Source organism: Rhincodon typus, chromosome 18, assembly GCF_021869965.1.
Source record: "Rhincodon typus isolate 14 chromosome 18, sRhiTyp1.1, whole genome shotgun sequence".
NCBI classification, from domain to species: domain Eukaryota; kingdom Metazoa; phylum Chordata; class Chondrichthyes; order Orectolobiformes; family Rhincodontidae; genus Rhincodon; species Rhincodon typus.
The window spans coordinates 43,189,462-43,210,837 of NC_063349.1; the positions used below are offsets into that span (position 1 = coordinate 43,189,462).

At 43.6% G+C, this 21,376-nt stretch overlaps 1 protein-coding gene across 1 annotated transcript in view; it reads left to right on the forward strand.

Moving 5' to 3' along the window:
- Positions 1-9,507: 9,507 nt before the first annotated feature.
- Positions 9,508-21,376, forward strand: part of si:ch211-245j22.3 (uncharacterized protein LOC563798 homolog) — an 18,690-nt gene continuing 6,821 nt past the window's right edge. The window contains exons 1-2 of the mRNA XM_048607664.1: positions 9,508-9,640; positions 11,410-11,542. Of these exons, the coding sequence (XP_048463621.1) occupies positions 9,570-9,640; positions 11,410-11,542 (204 nt within the window). The 5' untranslated portion in view covers positions 9,508-9,569. The remainder of the gene's footprint in view (positions 9,641-11,409; positions 11,543-21,376) is intronic.

The window sequence follows — 21,376 nt, forward strand, 5'->3', positions numbered from 1 at the left end:
GCCTTGGAGATTGCTTTGTGGAACACCTACACTCGGTTCGCGACAAACAACTGCACCTCCCCGTCGCGAACCACCTCATCTCCCCCTCCCACTCCTTGGACGACATGTCCATCTTAGGCCTCCTCCAGTGCCACAACGATGCCACCCGAAGGCTAGAGGAACAGCACCTCATATTCTGCTTGGGAACCCTGCAGCCCAGTGGGCTCAATGCAGACTTCACAAGCTTCAAAATCTCCCCTCCCGCTACCGCATCCCAAAACCAGCCTAGCTCGTCCCCGCCTCCTTGACCTGTCCATCTTTTCTTCCACCTATCTCCTCCTCCCACCTCACTGACCAACCCCCACCCCCACTTCCTACCTACTAGCCTCATCCCTGCCTCCTTGACCTGTCCGTCTTCACTCCCACCTACCTGCCCCTCCCTCCTCACTGACCAACCCCCATCCCAACTCCCTACCTACACTCACCTTTACTGGCTCCATCCCCACCTCCTTGACCTGTCCGTCTTCTCTCCACCTATCTGTTCCTTTATCCACCTTCCATCATCGCCTCCCCCTCTCTCTATTTATTTGAGTCCCCTTCCCCTCCCCCATTTCTGAAGAAGGGTCCAGACCCAAAACGTCAGCTTTCCTGCTCCTCTGATGCTGTTTGGCCTGCTGTATTCATTCAGCTCTACACCTTGTTATCTCAGAGTCTACACCTTGTTATCTCAGATTCTCCAGCATCGGCAGTTCCTACTATCTCTGGCTTTCCAGAAAGATGTTTTCAGAGACTGTTATAAGATGCCTAACAAGGATTCAGGCAATGATCTTTTCAGCAATGGACAGCAGGGAGATTCCTTGGTAGTTCTCACAATCCACTTTGTCTCCTTTCTTGAACTCAGTGGTGATGGCAGGAATTTCTTCTTTGTCCCAGATTTTCAGGAACAGTTGATAGAGATGACAGGTAAGCTCTGCTCCTCCAAGTTCCATTCATTGTGAGTCTAATGAAGGCTTCAACTTCCGCCACACTATGTAGGACTCCAAGATTATTTTTGATGGGAAGTTGGGGGATTTCCTCAAGCATGTCCTCATCCGCAATTGTGTCGCAGTTTAGAAACTCTTTGAAGTGTTCTCTCCACTGGAGGTTGATGTTTTTCTCTGTCTCTCAAATGGCAGAAAAGTTTGGAGAATAGGCATTCACAACTGTTGCCTGCAGGGTTGGTGGCAAGTTGTAGATGGAGAGTCATGAGGCCATCATTGATGCCAACATGAGGCTCCAAGAATTGTTTGATGAATTTGTTCTTGAGGGTGAATCCAATTCCATACATTCTGAGTTGATCCTCTCCAGAAGAAGATGTAACCACCACCACTTCCCTCAGCTGGCCCTTGCATGCTGTTAGAGGTCAGTGCATGGCAGTGATGCCAATGATGAAGTGCCTGAGCTCACAGGCAACCAGGCTAGTTCTTCATTCCAGATGAATGCTCGCTTGTTGGATTCTTACATTCCAGGTTCCGAGATTGAGGTTCAACTTTGGTTTTCAGACCACAGCTGGATGATCCCGCTGCATGTGGTTTTCCAGACAGGCTGGTGACAGAACAGACTATTTTTAGGGCACCTTTTCTCACCCCATCCTCTTGGGCAAAGTGGATGCTGAAAAGGATTGCCCAGTCATGAGGAAAGCTGCTGAAACACTCTCCTGTTCCTATCCCAAGAGCGAAACGATTGAATGAAACTCCCTTGCTGGTCTGAAGACAGGAACTTCCAAGTCTCACAATCCTGTCCATGTCGCCACTAGCCCATCGTCGTATGGCTTGTGTTGTTGGGTGTGGGGGCAGTGAGATGGTGAATTCCTTTAGTTTACACCTTATGCAGGACATCTGTTAATGTGGCAATGCTGTCACACATCAGCACAGACGTGCTCCCTTATCAGAAGGTAGATCCAGCTCCAGCAGCAAGGGAACCTTGATGATTGGGGATTTCCCGTTTGCTGCAGCTTTCAACTATGTCAATTCAGGCAGAAGATAGTTGTGTGATATTAATGGCTGTGAGGGCACACAAACAGCCTTAGGTTGGACAAATGTAGCTATGAGTGCCTTTTCTATGCATGATGGGAAATGTAGCTAATACTGTAGGCATGATGGGATATGTAGCCAATTTTATGGGACCTCGCTAGGAATGTAGATGAAACAAAAACTTAATGACCATCACATGCTGAGTCAATGATCTCAGAGTGATAAAGAAATAAATAGGAAACATTGTTTGTCTCGTCTTGATGACAAACCTGGGTAACAAGAACATGTTAAGGATATGTATAATATGTGCTGAGATAGGCAATGACAAGGGAACTGTAAAAACATAACTAATTATAAGAATTAAACTATAAGTAGTTATGTTGACTTTGCATGTGGAATACATCTTGGTGGACTTTTAGCAAGTGTAAAATAAAGTCTGTAATTGCTGAACCTAAGATTTGAAGTGGCTGTTAAACATACACAACAATTTGATGCTGCTAACAGGAGCTTCATTATATTGGTACAGGAGTGAATATTGGCATCAAAGGGAGCCATAGCATCATAGAGATGTACAGAACAGAATCAGCCCCTTCAGTCCAACTCATCCAATCCCAACCAGATATCCTAGATAAATCTAGTCCCATTTTCCAACATTTAGCCCATATCCCTTTAAATCTTCTTATTCATATACCCGTCCAGATGCCTTTTAAATGTTATAATTGTACCAGCCTCCACCACTTCCTGTGGCAACTCATTCCGCACATGCAACACCCTTTGCATGAAAAAATTGCCCCATAGGTCCTTTTTAAAGCTTTCCCCCCTCACCTTAAACCTATGCCCTCTAGTTTTAGACTCCATCACCCCAGGGAAAATTCCTTGCCTATTTACCCTATCCATGCCCCTCATGATTTTATAAACCTCTATAAGGTCAGCCCTCAGCCTCTGATGCTCCAGGGAAAATAGCCCCAGCCTATTCAGCCTCTTCCTGTAGCTCAAACCCTCCAACCCTGGCAACATCCTTATAAATCTTTTCTGAACCCTTTCAAGTTTCACAACATCCTTCCTATAGCAAGGAGACCAAAATTGCAGACAATATTCCAAAAGTGGCCTAACTAATGTCCTGTACAGCTGCAACATGGGAAAGGCAAATATGTTTCTTTTGCCACCCAATAAATAGGAAGGTCATTCAAGGATTTGAACTGGGAAATGGGTCTATGGGTGCTGTAATCAGACACTCTGTGGCACCACATTCGTGGTTTGAGTGATTGTTCAAACAATAAGGTAAAATCATTTCAGAGATAGTAGGAACTGCAGATACTGGAGAATCTGAGATAACAAGGTGTAGAGCTGGATGAACACAGCAGGCCAAGCAGCATCATAGGAGCAGGAAGGCTGATGTTTCGGGCCTAGACCCTTCTTCAGAAATGGGAATTGATTGTAGTGCCAGGAGATGCCGGCGCATTGCTGCGAGTGTATGTTTCAGGAGTCGCAGGGAGAAACGCTTCTGAAGGATCTCAATGCTATGAATGTAGACATTGTCACGGTTGGGACCAAATTGGGAAGGCGTGAATGTGGACTGTAGTCCATTGGGGATGATCTGGTTCCGTAGACAGGTGCTAAGAAAGGTGATGTGGCTGTAGTACCTGGTTTGCTTCAGGACATGGTTGAGCAGTTTCAAGGCCGAAGAGATTACGAGAGAGTTGCAATGGGAGAGAGATCCCCTGAGGTTTGTCCGGAGGGAGGAGGCTAACTTCTTCAGGGTAGGCATCCTTAGAAGAGGCTTCGCAGTGGGGTTAAAATTGGTTCAGAGATAGTGGGAACTGCAGATGCTGGAAAATCTGAGATAACAAGGTGTAGAGCTGGATGAACACAGCAGGCCAAGCAGCATCATAGGAGCATGAAGGCTGACTTTTTGGGCCTAGACCCTTCATCAGAAATGGGAGATGGGAGTTGTACATGGGGACCCTGCAGAATCCCCATTCTAGCATACTCTAAAGGAATTGCCCAGGAAATTGAAGTAGTGTCCCTGTCTCTGAGCCAGAAGGCCCAAGTTAAGTCCCACCTGTTCCAGAGGTGTGTCTTAACATACTGAATAGGTTAATTTTAAAAAAAGAAATATTCAACTGGACAATTCCTCTTTACCTGGAACATGCCGACGGTCTCCATTTAAATTGGGGATTCTGATGAAATTAAGTAATGTAGTTATTCAGGAAAGGTTTGACTAGTAAATACATAGTCTGACTCCTCAGTAAAAACTGAACTGACCCTATGCTGACCTCTCACATCCCCAAGTGCATCCCCCTCAGACTCCTGGCAGCTGATGGAGCATTCCCCTCGGACCTGACATTCCCCCCCCAACTTCCAAAAAAGCTGGATCCATCCTAACCCAACCCAAACATTCCCCAGGAGCTGAAACCTCTCCCGTCCACCAGACCTGACACAAACATCATGCCCCCAACACCCCGCACGACCCAAATCAGCTCCACACCATCCCACTGCTTGACCCAATGCCTCCTGGCCTAACCTGCCCCCACCCTCTGGCATCCTATTTACTTTATTAATTTATTGTCGCGTGTATCCTGGCGCTGACTTAAAACACAGAAAAATAAACCGAAACATAGAATATAAAGGCAGAGAAGTGGAGGAAAGAAGAAAGTGCCCAATTTTACAGTTGTTTCTTGTTACGTGCTCTAGCCAGGCACAAACTTTCTTCGCTGCGCCACCACCACTGGAACGCAAGTCACCAATCTTTGGTGCCATCCCTAACCCTAACCACCTCTCTCACCACCATGAGTCCTCATCGATGCAGACCGCACCAATGCTGCTGGGTACCAGACCACCCCAAACATGACTCCACTGCCACCATTTACTTGGCATCCTGCCACTGTACTCACCTGAAAACCTACTTACCCAGCACTCATATCCTACACATCTGGCATCTTACGCCTGGCACCCTACCCCATTGCCAGCTTACATCCGACCCAGGTACTAACCTACATACCTGCACCCTACCCAGTTAGTACCCTAAACATTATGTGTCTTGCATCTTAAACTTGACAACCCATCCCCTCCCCAGCCGGTAGAAATACCCAGCTAGTAATCTGCTAATAACCAGCTAATAATCTGCTAGTAGTCAGCGAGTAAGCCATTTCTGAAGAAGGGTCCCAACCCGAAACGTCAGCTTTCCTGCTCCTCTGAGGCTGCCTGGCCTGCTGTGTTCCTCCAGCTCTACACTGTGTTATCTCAGACTCCAGCATCGGCAGTTCTTACTATCTCTTAGTAATCTAATTAGCTCTGGCACTCTATCCTCCTGGCTATCAGGCGGCCTTCCCCACCATCGCGCTTACCTTATGTACTTAGTATTTGACAGCAGCTGTCAGCGTGGCTGTGAAGATCGTTAGACATCACACTGCTGTGAAAAATGGGTGTGGTTGCCTTCCTTTGTCTGTTCTATGCTATAAACTATCAAAAAGGAGTTACAGCTCTGAATTGAGCAGAATTTCTTTCATATAAAAAAAACGCAGGGCCAGAGACAATCAGTGTGAGATAGCCATTATTCCCAATCCCTGGAATTCCTGATCAGGAGATTGAACCTGCAGAATAATCACTTAACAACTCCTTAAATTTCCAATCTTGCAATGTACTTGGTCCTGTTACATTTGCTAAAATGCTCACTATTTTAAAACCTGGTTTAGTCTCATGATAGAAGTGATCACTATCCCCTGATAAATCTGAATTAAGTTGACGACTTACTTCGCTCTTGTTGCATTATCTCTGACCTAATCCTATAAACTCACTTGAATGTCTGAACAGATGCAAGCTTTCTTATTTAATTTTCAAAAATAGCATGGAGCATGATTCCTGTTCCTGCTGATATGCTCAGAACTTGTTTGTCTCAGCAATGTGAGGTTACAAGGGTAAGCAGGAAAACAACTCCATTGTTTGCAGCCGACCTCAGAAGTTCAAAGCTGTTGAGTTGTCCTCAATCTGAGGTAATGATATTGTTCATCCTTAAATAAGAGCGTAGAATAGATACAGCACAGGAAGATGCCATTCAGCTTGTCATGCCTGTGCCAACTCTGTGTGATAGCACCTCAGCCAGTCCCACTCTCCTGTTTTTACCTGGAGCACTACAGTTTTCCTACCTTGCTGCTTTTGCTATTTATCTGAAGTCAGTGTCCTCTGAGTCTCAATCCTACTGCTACTGGGAGCAGTTTTCTTACTCCTTCCGGACCCTTCATGATATCGAACAACCCTATCTACTCCCCTTTTAATTCCTGTCTTCTCCAAGGAGGGCATGTCCAATGTCTCTTCATAATCTATTTGGATAAGATGTTGGAATTGTATTTAGTCTTTCAGCCCATCGTGTCCAATCTAACATTCAATGAGATCACAGCTGATCTTATCATAATCAACTCCACTTTCCTGCCTTTTCCTCAAAGCCCTTGATTCCCTCACTGATTAAAAGTCTGTCTATCTCAACCTTCAGTATACTTAATGAGCCAGCCTCTAAAACCTTCAGTGGTAAAGAATTTCACAGATTTACTATCCTCTGAGAGAATAAATTCCTCTTTATCTCTGCCCTAACTGGCTGAACCCATAGTCTGAGATCCACAAGGGAAAACAAACTCTTTTCATCTACCCTGTTAAGCACCTATAGGTGTCAATATTACCACTTCTAAACTCCAATGGGTACAAGCCTATTTTTTAAAAAATTCATTGGCATTGCTGGCTGGAACAGTGTTAATTGTCAGTCCCTAGTTGCTCCTTGAAAAGGTGATGGTGAGCTGCCTTCTTGAACTGTTGCAGCCCATGTGCTGTAGGTTGACCCACAATGCCCTTAGGGAGGAAATTCCAGGAATTTGACCCAATGACAGTGAAGGATTTATTTCCAAGACAGGATGGTATGTGGCTTGCAGGGGACCTTGTAGATGTTGGTGTTCCTATGTATCTGCTGCCCTTGCCCTTCTAGATGGAAATGGTAATGGGTTTGGAAGGTAGTGTCTAATATCTTTGGTGAATTTCCACAGAGCATCTTGTAGATTGTACACACTGTTGCTACTCAGCATCAGTGGTGATGGGAGTCGATGCTTGTGGATGTGGTGCCAATCAAGCGGGCTGCTTTGTCCTGGAAGGTGTCAAGCTTCTTGAGTGTTGTTGGAGCTGCACCCATCCAGGCAAGTAGAGAGTATTCCAAAACACCATTAAATGTCAAAGGGCGGTTGTTAGATAGTCTCTTATGGGAGATAGTCGTTGCCTGGCATTTATGTGATGAGAAGGTTACTCTCCACTTGTCAGTCCAAACTTCTCAAACTGTCCTCATAAGATAATCCCTCCATACCTGGAATCAACCTAGTGAACCTTTTCTAGACTGCCTCCAATGCCAGACAGGGGGACCAGAACTGTTCAAATCGTTCGAGGTGTGGTCTAATTTATGCCTTGTATTGTTTTAGCAAGACTTCTTTATTTTTATACTCCATTTCCTTAAAAATAAAGGCCAATAGTCCATTTGTTTCCAGTATTACCCACTGAACTTGGCTGCACAAAGACCCTCAAATTGCATTGCACTGCAGCTTCCTGCGGTCTTTCCCTATTTGAATAAATATTCAGTCCTTCTCTTGTTCCTGCCAAAGTGAGATACCCCATCCCTTGAAGCATTCTCACACCTTCACCTCCTTAATGTTTAACAGGCTGACTTTATTGTATTACAATATAAATCTATCATTTAGCACAAACACCAGTTTCCACCTTTCCCTTCTGGACTCCTATCCTGTATTGAAGCCAACAGCATGTGGTGGGAACCTGTGTGATATGATACCAGGTCTCTTCAGTTTCTAGACCATCTCTGTCTGCCCCTTTCCAAAATAATATTTTCAGATAATAATAGAGTAATATGAAAGAGGAATGGGTAAACACGAGTCTACAGTTCCCAAAGATGCCCATCACTGGTGTTTCTCTAATTGGGTCTGATATAGACTCATTGATAGAAATTGATCACTGTGATTAGTTATGAACTCCATTATCGTTGTACCAAGAGGCTACCAATGGGGTAGATGAAGAAAGTATTGTGATGATTTATGTTTAGGAAAATTTTATTTTTGCGTGATATTCCCTTTAAGACCAGAGCGAACTAGAGTGTATTCTAAAAGAGAGCTTATTAGTTTCTTGATTGTGAAATCACTGGATTCCAGGAATCTAATGTCCTTTAGATGTTATGATAAGGATAAATAACACTTCTTTAAATTCATTCACATGATGAGGGTGTCGATGGCTAGGCCAGCATTTATTGCCCATCCCTAATTGCCCTTTGATACTCGTGGCTTGTTAGGGTTATTTCAGAGAACAGTTAAGAGTCATAGAGATATAGAGTTGTTACAGCATAGAAACAGATACTTCAGTTCAACTCTTCCATGCCAACCAGATATCCTAAGATACTCGAGTCCCATTAGCCAGCATTTGGCTCCTATCCCTCTAAACCCTTCCTTTTCATGTACTGATCCAGATGCCTTTTAAATGGTATAATTGTACCAGCCTCCACCATTTCTTCTGGCAGCTCGTTCCATACATGTGCCATGCTCTGTGTGAAAAAGTTGCCCCTTTGACACTTTTAAATCTTTCCCCTCTCACCTTAAACCTATGACCTCTAGTTTTGGACTCCCCCACCCTGAAGAACAGTGATTATAGGTCATTATTTGGCTAGCTTTAAAGTCCAGAGATTTTAAAAATTGAATTCAGTCCTCACCATCTACTATGGTGGGATTCAAACCTAGCACCCTAGAACATTAGACCGGAGGTGTGGCTTATTGATTTTGTTTTAATTCGTTCACAGGAAGAGAGTGTCGCTGGCTATGCAGCATTTATTGCCTGTCCCCAATTGCCCAGAGGGCAGTTAAGTATGAACCACATTGCTGTGGTTTTGGAGTCACATGTAGGCCAGATCGGGTAAGGATGGCAGTTTCCCTCCCTAAAGGGCATTAGTGAACCAGATGGTTTTTCCTGACAATCAATTCATGGTCATCATTAGACTCCAGATTTTGTTTTTATTGAATTCAAATTCCACCATCTGCCGTGGCAGGAATTGAAACTGGGTCACTGGAACATTGTCTGGGTCTCTGGATTAACGGTTCAGCAATAATACTACTAGGCCATTGCCTCCCCTGAATTACTGTCCCAGAAGCATCACCAATATGTCATTGCCTCTGGAGTCACATATCAGTCGGACTCGCTAGAGACAGCAGATTTCTTTCTCAAAGGATCATTAATGAACCCGATGCTATTTACAATAATTTATGATATTTTCATGGTCAGGGAATCTAAGGCTGGGAAACATATGTTGACCTTGAGTCAGCAATAGGTACATAGCAAGAACAAACAACCAGAGTCCATTGGTTAATGAAACTCCACAAATTATAAGGTAATCGTACTTCTGAAGGTCAATACAGATTATGTTCTTTGAAGTTAATTCTCAAAGTGCACCAAACTACATTGAAGTTAATCTTCCCTTGTGTATATAAAGATAAACTGCAATCTGGAGAATTGTTTCAGAGACTATATCTGGAGAATTGCTTTGTGTGAGACATGGGCCAGAGTGCTGTGCTTCCTCCAAGGAGGAAGGATACATATGTTCTGGAACTTCATGTATGGTACAGGTAATCTTTCATATCATTCCATTAACAAACCATTGCTGTCCATGTATTGTAGAGTTATTTTCTAAGAGTTTAATCAGAACAGAATTCCAAGCAATGTATTCGGCTAGAGTTTATAGCATTTACTATTGGTTTTTGCAATAAATGAGAGCATCACCAGCACTGCAGCAAACAGTAGAATCAGCAGCTATAGTTAGGAGGTATTCCACTTGAATAATTATTCCCATTTAGTATGGTCATTGCATCTCAGTAATTGAGACAGAAAATGCTAGAAATCTCAGCAGATCAGGAGCATTGCTGGAATAAGGAACAGGGTTAATGCTGGAGATACAAGATCTTTTGTCAGAACCTGGAGCATTTTCAAATGTGACAGAATTTAACCCGGGCAGGAATGGCCAGGATGTAGGAAAAGAACGAAAAGGAAGTTTTGTGATAAGGTGGAAGGCAGGAGAGATTAAATGCCACAAAATCTCACAGTGGAAGGCAAAAGGAGGAGGGTAGCATTGAACTTGAATCTTATTGAAAATGGAGACTGGTTGTTGAAGCTTTTCATCTTGTACCTGTCAGGGCATGATGCAAGAATGCCAAATTTCAAAGGAACACAACAATTTATACTGCAGGAACAAAGTGTGTTAATTGGTTCTCCAAGAAGAACAGAAATGTGGGCAATGCAATGGTGAAGATCAAGTCTCCGAACACAGGATGAGGGGGTGGGAGGAGAATCCCCCTTTGAGGAAAAAGGAAGACAGCTGCATGGTAGAGCCATCATGGGATAGGTGTCATGGCCAGAGAGACTGGGAGAATGGAATGGAGCCCTTACAGTCTGTAAGAAATTATTGTCAAGGCAGCCGTGGGAGTCAGAACACTTAGAGAGGATATTGGTTCATACCAACCAGCAGAAATTTCAAAATACATGCAAATGTACAAAGTAAGAGTTGGAATAGGCCAGTCAGCTCCTTGAGTCTGCTCATCATTCAATAAGAATGTGGCAGATCTGATTGCAGCCTCCAACCTCTCCATTTCTGTCTGACTTGTTTAAGATGCTCCTTAGAACGTTTCTCTTTGAAAAAGCTTTTAACCATTGCCCCATTATCACCTTATGAATCTCAAACCTTGCTGGTCTTTTATAATGGATCTTTCATTATATTACAGATGCTATACGGATACAAATTTTTGTTGTTGTCATGAGGTCACAATCTCCTGACACAGAAACATAGAAAAAAAGCACAAAATCGTAGGAAAATGGGAAGAGGAGTAGGCCATTCAGCCCTTTGATCCTGGTCAACCATTCAATATGATCATGGCAGACCATCATACCCAGTGCCTATTCCCACATTTGCTCCTTTGATCCCTCTAGTGCTAACGAGTATATCTATCTTCAAAACATTCAATGTTTTGGCTTCAACTACCTTCTGTGGTGTAGAATTCCACAGGCTCACCACTCTCAGGGTGAAGGAATTTTCCCTCATCTCAGTCCTAAATGGACTAGCCCGTAACCTTAGATTGTGATCCTTGGTCCTGGACTCCCTGCCATTGGACACATCCTGCCTGCTATTAGCCAGTCTGGTCCATTTAGAATTGTGTAAGTTTCTATGAAATCCCATCCCCGGATTTTTTTAAACTCCAGTGAATAAAGTACTAACTGGTCCTGCCTTACTTCATTCATTAGTCCTGCCACTCTTGTTCAAGAAAGTCATGAGCTACCCCCTCAGCAATGGTAAACAACAGGAATTACTGGTGATTATTAACTTTGAGCTATTACATTTTTACAGAAAATTCATCAAAGAGTGTCCTAGTGGGTTGATCACCCTTCATGAGTTCAGGCGACACTTTTGTGATGGGACTGTGGGTCCCAAGTCTTCCGAATACGCTGAGCAGATCTTCAGGACTCTGGATGATAACAGGGTAATAAAAGTGAACATCAACAGTTTTGATCATTCTCCTCCAGCTTCACACTTGCTGAATGGGTTACGACTATGTACTCATATTAACATACACACCCTTTCCCAAATGGATCCTGAACACAAATGCGTAAAATTGACTGTATCCACTTCTACTTCAGTTCATCTGCTAGTAGAAGATTCTTCCACACTTCACTGGACTCAACCTTTACACTGGAATCTCCTCACTAACCTTCAATATCCACCATCGATAAAACCTAAAGTTCTGCCACTAGTAACTTCATTCACACCAAATCCCATTCCCCCTTCATACCTGTGACTGCCATTGGCTCCCTTTTTACAACACCTCGATTTTAAAATTCTAACCCTTGCTTTAATATTTCTCTATTAATATTCCCTATAAATTGTTTTCCACTGTATGAGCGGTTTCTGGAAGTCAAAGCTATATGAGTCAGCATGGTGATTGGTGTGTGCAGTGCCTCCCAGTGGCTGTGTAGCTACACAGCTTAGCAACCGGGTTTCCTTTCAAGTCCACACTTAACTCCTTATACCTGTAATCTTCTTCAGCTCTACAACTCTTTGCATTCTTCCAATGTTGCCCTCTCATGAGCACCTTGCACCCAAGCTCTCCCTATAACTTGTTACACCTCTGAGATTCCTTCTCTACCCCTCTCTCTCTTAAAGTAGCTCTTTGGCCATTTGATGATCTGTCATGATAAGTTGTTCAATGTTAAATTTTATTACATGAATCCCTTTGGGGTATTTTACAGTTTCTAAGACATTAGTCTGATGAGTCCTGATGAAGGGTGTAAACCCGTAATGTCAATTTTCCTGCTCCTCTGACGCTGCCTGACCTGCTGTGTTCCTCCAGTTCCATGTTTTATTGACTCTGAGTCCAGCATCTGCAGTTCTTGCTATCCCCAAGACACTAGTCTCTGTTGCTGATATTATTTTGCACTTACAGCAGACCTAAGATGTATCGTCTGGCAGCATCAATGGAGAAAGCCTAGTGATTATTTTGAGTCCAGTGACCCTTCATCAGAATTGAAGAAGGGTCACCGGACTCGATAGGTTAACTCTGTTTTCTTTCCACAGGTAATGCGAGACCTGCTGAGCTTCTCCAGCAATTTTTGTTTTAGTGTGTTTCAGATCTCGAGCATCCATAGTTCTTTATTTCATTTTATTCTAAGTTGAATTGTTCCTAATTTGAGATAATTTTGAATGAACCTGCAGTATGAACAAGTGACTTAGAGGCAGAACTAGGCTATTGGGCTCCTCGAGCCTAGTCCTGCCAATCTATTCAATTATGGTATTTGTGTTTGGAATTCCACATTCCTAACTATCCAGGAAAACCTTTTTGTAATAACTCAGGAAGCTCAACTGATACTTTATAGATTGCCGGTACCCATTTTAAAAATCTGTTGCCAACCCAGGCTGATTTTCTGTATTCAGTCCCTTCCCAAAAAGTTGGGACTGGCCCTTGCACCACCAGCAAGGGGAATGAGACTGTCTGTTGCCCATGCGTTACTGGAGTTATAGTGCTCCCATTAATATGTAAGGGTTCACCAATGTATGTGGCCAAAACTAGCCTTGGTGTCTCGCAGACTTCAGACAAGATGCCCCATTGGAATGAAAGGTTTGCTCCTCAACAACACATGGTTGATAACTGAGTCTACCTCCATGTCTAAGAAGTATTATATTAATAGGGGCCACTTTGACAGCAGTGACGCAACTTAGCTGTATCAGTTCCTCATCCTCGGGCTGATTTATTTTGCAACGTCCTGTCTTGAGTTGACTTCACTCTTCAAACCAGGCGGTGCGTGTTTCGCCTGTTTTGGTGATTTTGTCTGAGGCAGACCCTATGACCACAACAGCGGCATGGATATTCTTGCCCCTCACTGTATTGTGGAGAAACTTCTCACCCTGTTCTGGACCTTGCAGCCTCCAACTCTGGTTGCCCTTCCTTGGCGATCAACGGGAGCTGCGAGTATTGTCCACTGGGGACATGGCTCTGTGGTAAAGGTTAAGGACCCCTGAAGCTCCCAAGACCCGTTTTCTGAGTGTTCGTGGGGAAAGGCCAGATTTATAGCTTTCTCAATGTCCAGGTCCTGGTTCTGTCAGTAACTTCCTTTGGGTTGCAATATTATTACTTCCACAAACTAAATGACTCCTTAACTTTTCCAGAAGAACTGACCCAAACTAACAGTGTTCAGTAACTGGTTCCCCAGAAAGTAGACTTGCCACCTTAAACCTGTCATGCTGCGATATAGCGGATGGTTTGGGTCTGTAGAGGTGCCCCCATTATATTTATCAGTTCATCAAAGGATTTTGATTCCAGGGTAGCTGGATGGTTTAAACGATGCTGAAATTTGGGGACCCACAAGTAATCACGAGAATGACTTTTTGTTAGTGATCTCCTTCTATCCCATTTGTCTGAAAAAGTACCTCATTTTTTTGGCACACTGGGGGCAATCCTCCACAACCAGATCAAAAGGTTCCAGTTTCCCAAACAGAGGGATTTCCAATATCTCCCTGTCATTGAAATGCCAGGCTATCCGAAACTGTTCTTGACTCTTGACACCAATGTAATAATTAAGGAAGCCTGACTGGAAAGTAACATCATTTATTGTTGAACACCAAAATAGCGCCACTACTCAGAGCACACTTAGGCTAGTCCTAGCTTGGGAAAGACAGGTCTGCAGACCATTCCCTGGGTATTTTTTGTTAAAATCAGCCTGTTCAGAGATGATATTACGCACCTCTGAAGCAAATGGAACTTGAACCCAGGCCAGAGGGAGGGATATTACCACAGTGCCACAGGGCCCTTCTGGCTCTGTTTTATTTTAGTTCTATTTTTTATTCCCAGAAACACTATCACGCACAACTGAGTGACTTTCCCACCACCAAAATCACTGTGACTCTCTATGTTTTTTTCTCCTTTTTTAACTCCCACCAGTCATCACCTGTGTAGCCAATTAAATATAGAACATAAGAGGTAGGAGCAGGAGTAGGCCGTCCGGCCCTTTGAGCCTGCTCCGCCAATCAATAAGATCATGGCTGATCTTTTCGTGGACTCAGATCCACTTACCCGTGTTCTCACCGTATCCCTTAATTCCTTTATTGTTCAAAAAAAATCTACCTTATCTTTAAAAACGTTTACTGAAGTAGTGTCAACTACTCCACTCCATAGATTAACAACCCTCTGGGTGAAGAAGTTCCTTCTCAATTCAGTCCTAAATCTGCTCCCTCTAATCTTGAGGCTATGCCCTCTTGTCCTAGCTTCACCTGCCAGTGGAAACATCCTCTCTACTTCTATCTTATCTCGTCCCTTCATAACTTTATATGTTTCTATAAGATCCCCCCTCAATCTTCTGAATTCCAATGAATATAATCCCAATCTACTCAGTCTCTCCTCATAAGCTAAGCCCATATGGGCACCTGGATATTGCTTTATTACTCTTTCTCTCTTTCCATTTCTTTCCAAAAGTATTATCACACACAACTGAGTGACCTTCCCATCACCAAAATCACCATGACCTTTTCTTTTACTCTTTTTAACTACTATCTACCACCAGTAAAAGCGCTCATGCAGCCAATTCAATATTTACAAGAAATGCCCAGACAGACAACTGGGGTCTGCTTTATTTTTTCTTTCTGTTTCTCTCACTGTGTCCACTTTATAATATTTTTAAAAATGCTTTATTAGCCTAGTTTTCTAATCAACCTGTTATTACATACCTCAGGAGCAGGTGGGACTTGAACCCAGGCCTTCTCCCTCCAAGGATAGGGACACTAACCACTGCTCCAGAAGAGGGCCAGGCTCAGGTGATGAGTTCCAGCTGGACAGGCCATTGTCTGTTACCAAAGGAATGCATCTTCAACAAGCCTCACAAGTAGATTAATTAGTGATTTCCCATCTATCTATCTATCTACCTATCTATCGCCACGTGTATCTTGTTACAAAATACAGTGAAAAGTGTTGTGTAGTTTGCCCTCTTAAAACCCCAAAACATAGAATATAAAAGCAGAAAAATGAAGAAATAAAGAAAGTGTTCAAATTTACAGTCCTTGTTAAGTGCTCTGTCATGGGCCATGGGCCTAGTGGCCAGGCACAAGTCCCCTTAGCCACATTGCCACCGCTGGAATGAAAGTTGGGCCTCGTAGGGGTTACCACACTTATATTCCCCTACCTAACAAGAATCTGACTTAAAAAGATTCAATGACACTGTCTCCACCACCTTCAGAGACTGAGACCCCCAAAGTCACTCAACCCACTGAGAGAATAAATATTTTCCCTCACTTCTGTCCTAAAGAGGTGACCTGTAATTTTTACACAGTGCTCCCTAGTTCTGGATTCAACTGCATGAGGAAATGTCCTTTCCACATTCGCTTTGGCTTTTATTCCTCTGGATGTGCTTTCGTTACAAAACATAGTGACCTCACCCCATGCTGATCCAACCTCTCCCTTCAAGCTGATCTCACTCAGCCCATCTCCACTTGGACACGACTTGTTCTGAATTGTCCTGTTTTCCTGATGCACTTCCGTCCCCTCAATCTTTCTCTTTTTGTTTCATCAGCCTCAAAATGACCATTAATTATCAGAGGTAGAATGCTGATTACCTTCGTACCTTGCTGTATTGGCGGAGTTACTAGTCTAATTAAAGTTAATCATTCACTCAGTTATTAAAAACACAAACTGAATACGTTATATGTTTGCACACTGATGTGAACAGTAATTTCTAGATTTCACATCTCCAATAGGAATCTTCATCTGAGGGCCAAGGTCTCAATTAAAGCTTCAATCAAATCAAACACACTTCCAATAAATCCCTCTGGCTGCTTTTTATATACTATTTAATTTAATTGGCTTAATACCTGCCTTAATATAAAAACACAGTGGTAGGTAATCTGAGCGATTAAAGTGTTCTTTTGAGAATAATGCAAGTCTTGGAGGATAGTCAATTAACAGAATTGGGCTGAAGCTGATGATTTCTTGGCTAAGTGTAAGTTGTATTGACTGCTTTGGAGGGCTTTACACTGCAAGGTCTAATGGGTTTTCTCGTTGTATCTTAGCAACCTCATCTCATTAACTACCAACCAGGATCCAGGATATTGCCACGAATGGAGGGTTTGAAATATAAGACTGGGACTTTTTTCACTGGAGCTTAGGAGGTTGAGGGGTGACCTTATTGAGGTTTATAAAATCATGAGGGGTATAGATAAAGTGAATGACAAGGGTATTTTGTTTCCTAAGGTGGGGGATTTCAAAACTAAGGGGCATACTTTTAAGATGAGAGGAGAAAGATTTAAAAAGGACATGAGGGGCAAACTCATGTGTGTGGAATGAACTGCCAGAGAATGTGATAGATGCAGGTACATTTATATTTAAAAGACATTTGGGTAAGTTCATGAATAGGAAAAGTTTGGAGGGATATGGGCCAAGACCAAGCAGGTGGGATTAGTTTATTTTGGGAATATGATCAGCATGGACTGGTTGGACAGAAAGGCCTGTTTCCGTGCTTTATGACTCTGAGTCTATGGCTCTATGACCCTGCCTCTATGGTGTCTATCACGTCTGATTTTGCTTCCACCTTGCCAGCAGGTCATTCCCAGAAAAGATCGCCATTCCCAGAAAAACTTGCCACTGCTCGTCTATCCTGGAATTCACTGGCATCCCTGGCTTTGGCACTATCTTAAAAAGCCTGCTATGCACCCGTACAAGCTTGGCCAGTCTGGAGGTGCCCTGTATGGTTATTGATATTAGCCCCAGACATGGCAGACTGGGAGATGCTGGTATTCCCCTGTGCATGCAGACGGTTGGAGATCCTGTCGAAGGGGCGATGCACAAGTGGGATGGCTCTCACCGTGGACCAGCTGTGGAGGCCAGGACTGTGGTCTAAAGTTACCACCCAGCCCAACGCAGTCTCAGCCATCTGGAGGAATGCACAGGACTTTTGGAAGAAGGTCAATGACCTTCTCCACTCCACGAGGGCAGCTTCCACCATCTTCTGTCCAATGTATTAAACTCACTCTGTCTCTGCCACTGTACCCATCTTCCACCAAGTCTCATGCTCTATCTCTCACGGTTGCCTGAAAAATCTTCCCTTACTCGTTCTCATCCACTCCTGATGCCACTAACCCTGCATACCCTCTGTGCTGCCTTACTCATTCACTCAGGACAACTCCCAACCTTCAACAAAACTAATAGTTGTATCACCCACTTTCATTTCTTGTAGCATCCGCCTTTGTCTCAGTCGGTGAGGAAAGCAGGCCACAACAAGGGGGAAAGGGTCAAAGTGGGTGGTGAGCTGCCCAACATTAGGCACCTCACCCGTTACGTGGAGAGGATTCTGACGCTGGCCACCCTGAGCAGCTGTCAAAGATCTTGGGCTGTTGTTGAAGGCCGCCTTTGACTTTAATGGTCAGCAGCCCCTGGCTGAAGGCTTTCTCCTTTCGAGTTGACTGAGAACCATGACAAAATTCCTGGCTTTGCATCAGCACGAAACAGCGCAGCAAGACTGAGCCTGAGGGGGTAATTTGCAAAAAGTCAAGGCTAAGCAAAGCAAAGCAAAGCAGAGGTTGTTGTGCATTCAAGTTACCTCAGAGTGAGTAAGTGCTATGACAGCAAGTGAACAGCCCAGAAATGAAGCCCGTCCAATCCCTGAGCTAGGTGCATGTTCCTGAGTGCACAGTGTCCTTGCAGCAGATACAATGATATTTGCTGGTGCAGACTGAGGTGCAGTAGCGTAAATGTAGAAGTGTACTGTAAGTGAATTGAAAATGTGCCATGAGGGTATTTGGAGGCTGGCACATGTCAGATAACAGTGTGAGGAGTGTTTGGCCAGTATCCATCGTGAGTATCCTGAGGTGAAAGTGAATGCTGTCCAACATGGAGATCCTTCAGTGCCTATGGTGAACTGATATTGCCACATACCCACCTTCTCTTCCATATCAAGAACTCTTGATTTTGAGCTTGTTCAGCACATTTAATAAAATAGAAAGATGAATATTAATAAGGAGAGTTGTGGTGTTAATAAGGTGTTTAACAAGCAATAGTCCTCTCTAGTTGGCAGCTTGGCACTGCCTCAGACAAACTCACCTGGCACCTGGAAAATCCATAAAAGATGCGGTAAATGGCTCCCAACATCGAGATAGTCCTGGCTGGACTTCTCACCCAATTCTGCCAAAAATCTTGCCATAGCCCAAGCCTCTCAGGCTCATGTAAGTTTCTGCCCTTTGCTTTCTAAGACCACACAGGGCAGAGCTGGGGAAGAAATTTGCTCTTTCCTCTATCTTTTCAGTAGAATTATAAAGAGCTGAAGAACAGAGCCAGATCATTTGGCCCAACTGGATCATACTGGCGCATAAGTCTTCACAATCATCCTGTCACACTGTATTTAAACAGCTTCCCCTTAAACGCATCTGTGATTCACCTCATCTGCCCACTCTGATAGTTAGCTCTATATTCTCACTGCTCTGTAATTAATGAGACTCTCTTTCAGCTCCAGTACAGATTGAAGTTTATGTTGTGGACGACTTGTGCACAAGGAATTCACCTTCCTCAATCAGATATTCAATGGTGTACAATATGGGAAGTCTCCCTATGTTCACTGACCTACACTGACTCCTAGTTCTGGAAGTCCCTGATTTTTAAACTTCTCATTCTTGTTTTCAAACCAATGCTTGTTCTTGTCCCCTCCCTATCTTGGTAACGGCTATAGCACAGAAGGTGGCCATTTGGTCCATCGAGACGGTGCCAGCTCCCTGCAACTCCCCCATTCATTCTGTGTGATCTTGACAATATTGACCCTACAGTCTTTAACCGACTGTTTTGACTGAACCTGCCTCCACCACACTCTCAAACTGCACATTCCAAGCCCTAACCACTCACTGCCTCCCCTGTTCTCCAGCGGTACAAGCCTCCAGGGTCAAAGCTGGCAGGGACAGATATAGGACTAAGGATGGAGTTCATCTCAGTCCCCTTTTGCGAGTCAATGAGTTATCTACTTTCTTTAATGTAGATTCATATCTTCTTTTAACAGTCCAAAGGGGAATCGGACTTGTCCAAAATGGTTACTAACCTCTCCATAAGGACACTTTACTTCTCTAAAATCTATCCTTGGATCCTAATGGTAAAATGGTACCCTACCACTTCAAAGAACTCTGACAATTTTAGACCTTTACCTAAAACGTTTTAAATGCATATGTCATGTTTTAGACACCCCAATAGTGAATATTGGATCTGATTTAAATATGTGCAATAGCCTCCATGAGCCAAGAATGTTCTGGTACAATCCATACACCACAGTAATCCAGTGAAAATGATGGGAGCCAGACTCAGGGAGTGGACCCAGCTTTGGGCATATGCTCCAGTTTGGCCATCTAGACACTCTCTCCATTGTGGCCCTATGAGGTATTATTTACATAAACACCTTACAAACATTCACCTTCAGGCCTCACAAACACAGTTACAGTTAACTGCCCTGTAGTTAGGCACCATTCATCGTATGTTAATTCACCCACATGAATACTTGCTTACTCCTCACCACCTGAATACAATTAAATACCAGCTTGTATGACGAGACTGAAGGCCCTCATGGTCGAGTAGTAGTGTTGCTAACTCTGGACCAGGAGGCCCGTGTTCAAGTTCCACCTGCTGCAAAAGTGTGTAATAACATCTCTGAACAGGTTGATTCAAAAGTGTCTATAAGTTAAGATTTCGAAAGAGGTAGCCCTGGGAATCTGCGATTTTACCTGGGAACTATTGTAGCCACAATAGGGTCCTGTTCTGAGCTCAGCAGGTGGTCATACTGGATAAGTCAGATCTCAGCAAGAAACCTGGTGTGATAGACCATAAGTTTGATTTTTCTTTCTGTTTGCTGCCTGCATCACTGAACATATTCACAAGAGCTGCCAATGTACTTTCACCAAAGATCATAAAAGTTTATTTAAAGAAAAGCAAGAACTAAATCTGACTAGACAAGGACTATTGGAGCAATCTCATTACAAAAATTAGAAAGAAAATTCATCACTTTTATCCCAGTAATGCCCTTACATGAACCTAAGTGAAGAATCATCTCTATCCTCACATTAAAACTCCTTGCCTGGCAAACATGCTCTAATCCATTTCCTTTCAGTAACTTTCTGTGTATTTTCTTCAGTCAATGTCTATCCCAAAGGCTCATCTACTTAACATGGGTTCCTTAATCGCAAGTCTTCAACAGCTTTATACGATATCCTCTCTGACACCTCCAAAGCCCTCTGCTCTGGAGTTTGGCTGTTAGACTACAGCACCTCTGCTGTTAGGACCTCTTCTCAGTGAATGATTTGCCTCTGGCCTTCTCTCCCCCTCTCCCTCTCTCTCTCACTCTGTCACTGAGTTCCAAAACTCATGTCAACAAGTTTCTTAGGAATTATCTCCCCAGCTGACTGCATGTTGTTTGCCTGGGATCACATGACCTCTTGTAAGTGTTATTTTTAAGTTTTTGGACTTGGTGCTCAGTTTTACAACTGATGCTCTTCCTGTTGCCAGCCCTCCATATTTGTCCAGGCTGAGAATCAGCAACGGATACATGCTGCTTCCCCTTCTTCCTCAGTTGGGTGATATTAGAAAAGTGAGGACACCATAGAAATATTCTATTGACAGTGAAGTGCTTTGGGATATGAAATGTTCTATGTAAAGATTTCTTCCTTACATCTGTGGGTGTCCAAGACAGTAGGAACTGCAGATGCTGGAGAATCTGAGATAACAAGGTGTAGAGCTGGATGAACACAGCAGGCCAAGCAGCATCAGAGGAGCAGGAAGGCTGACGTTTCGGGCCTAGACCCTTCTTCAGAA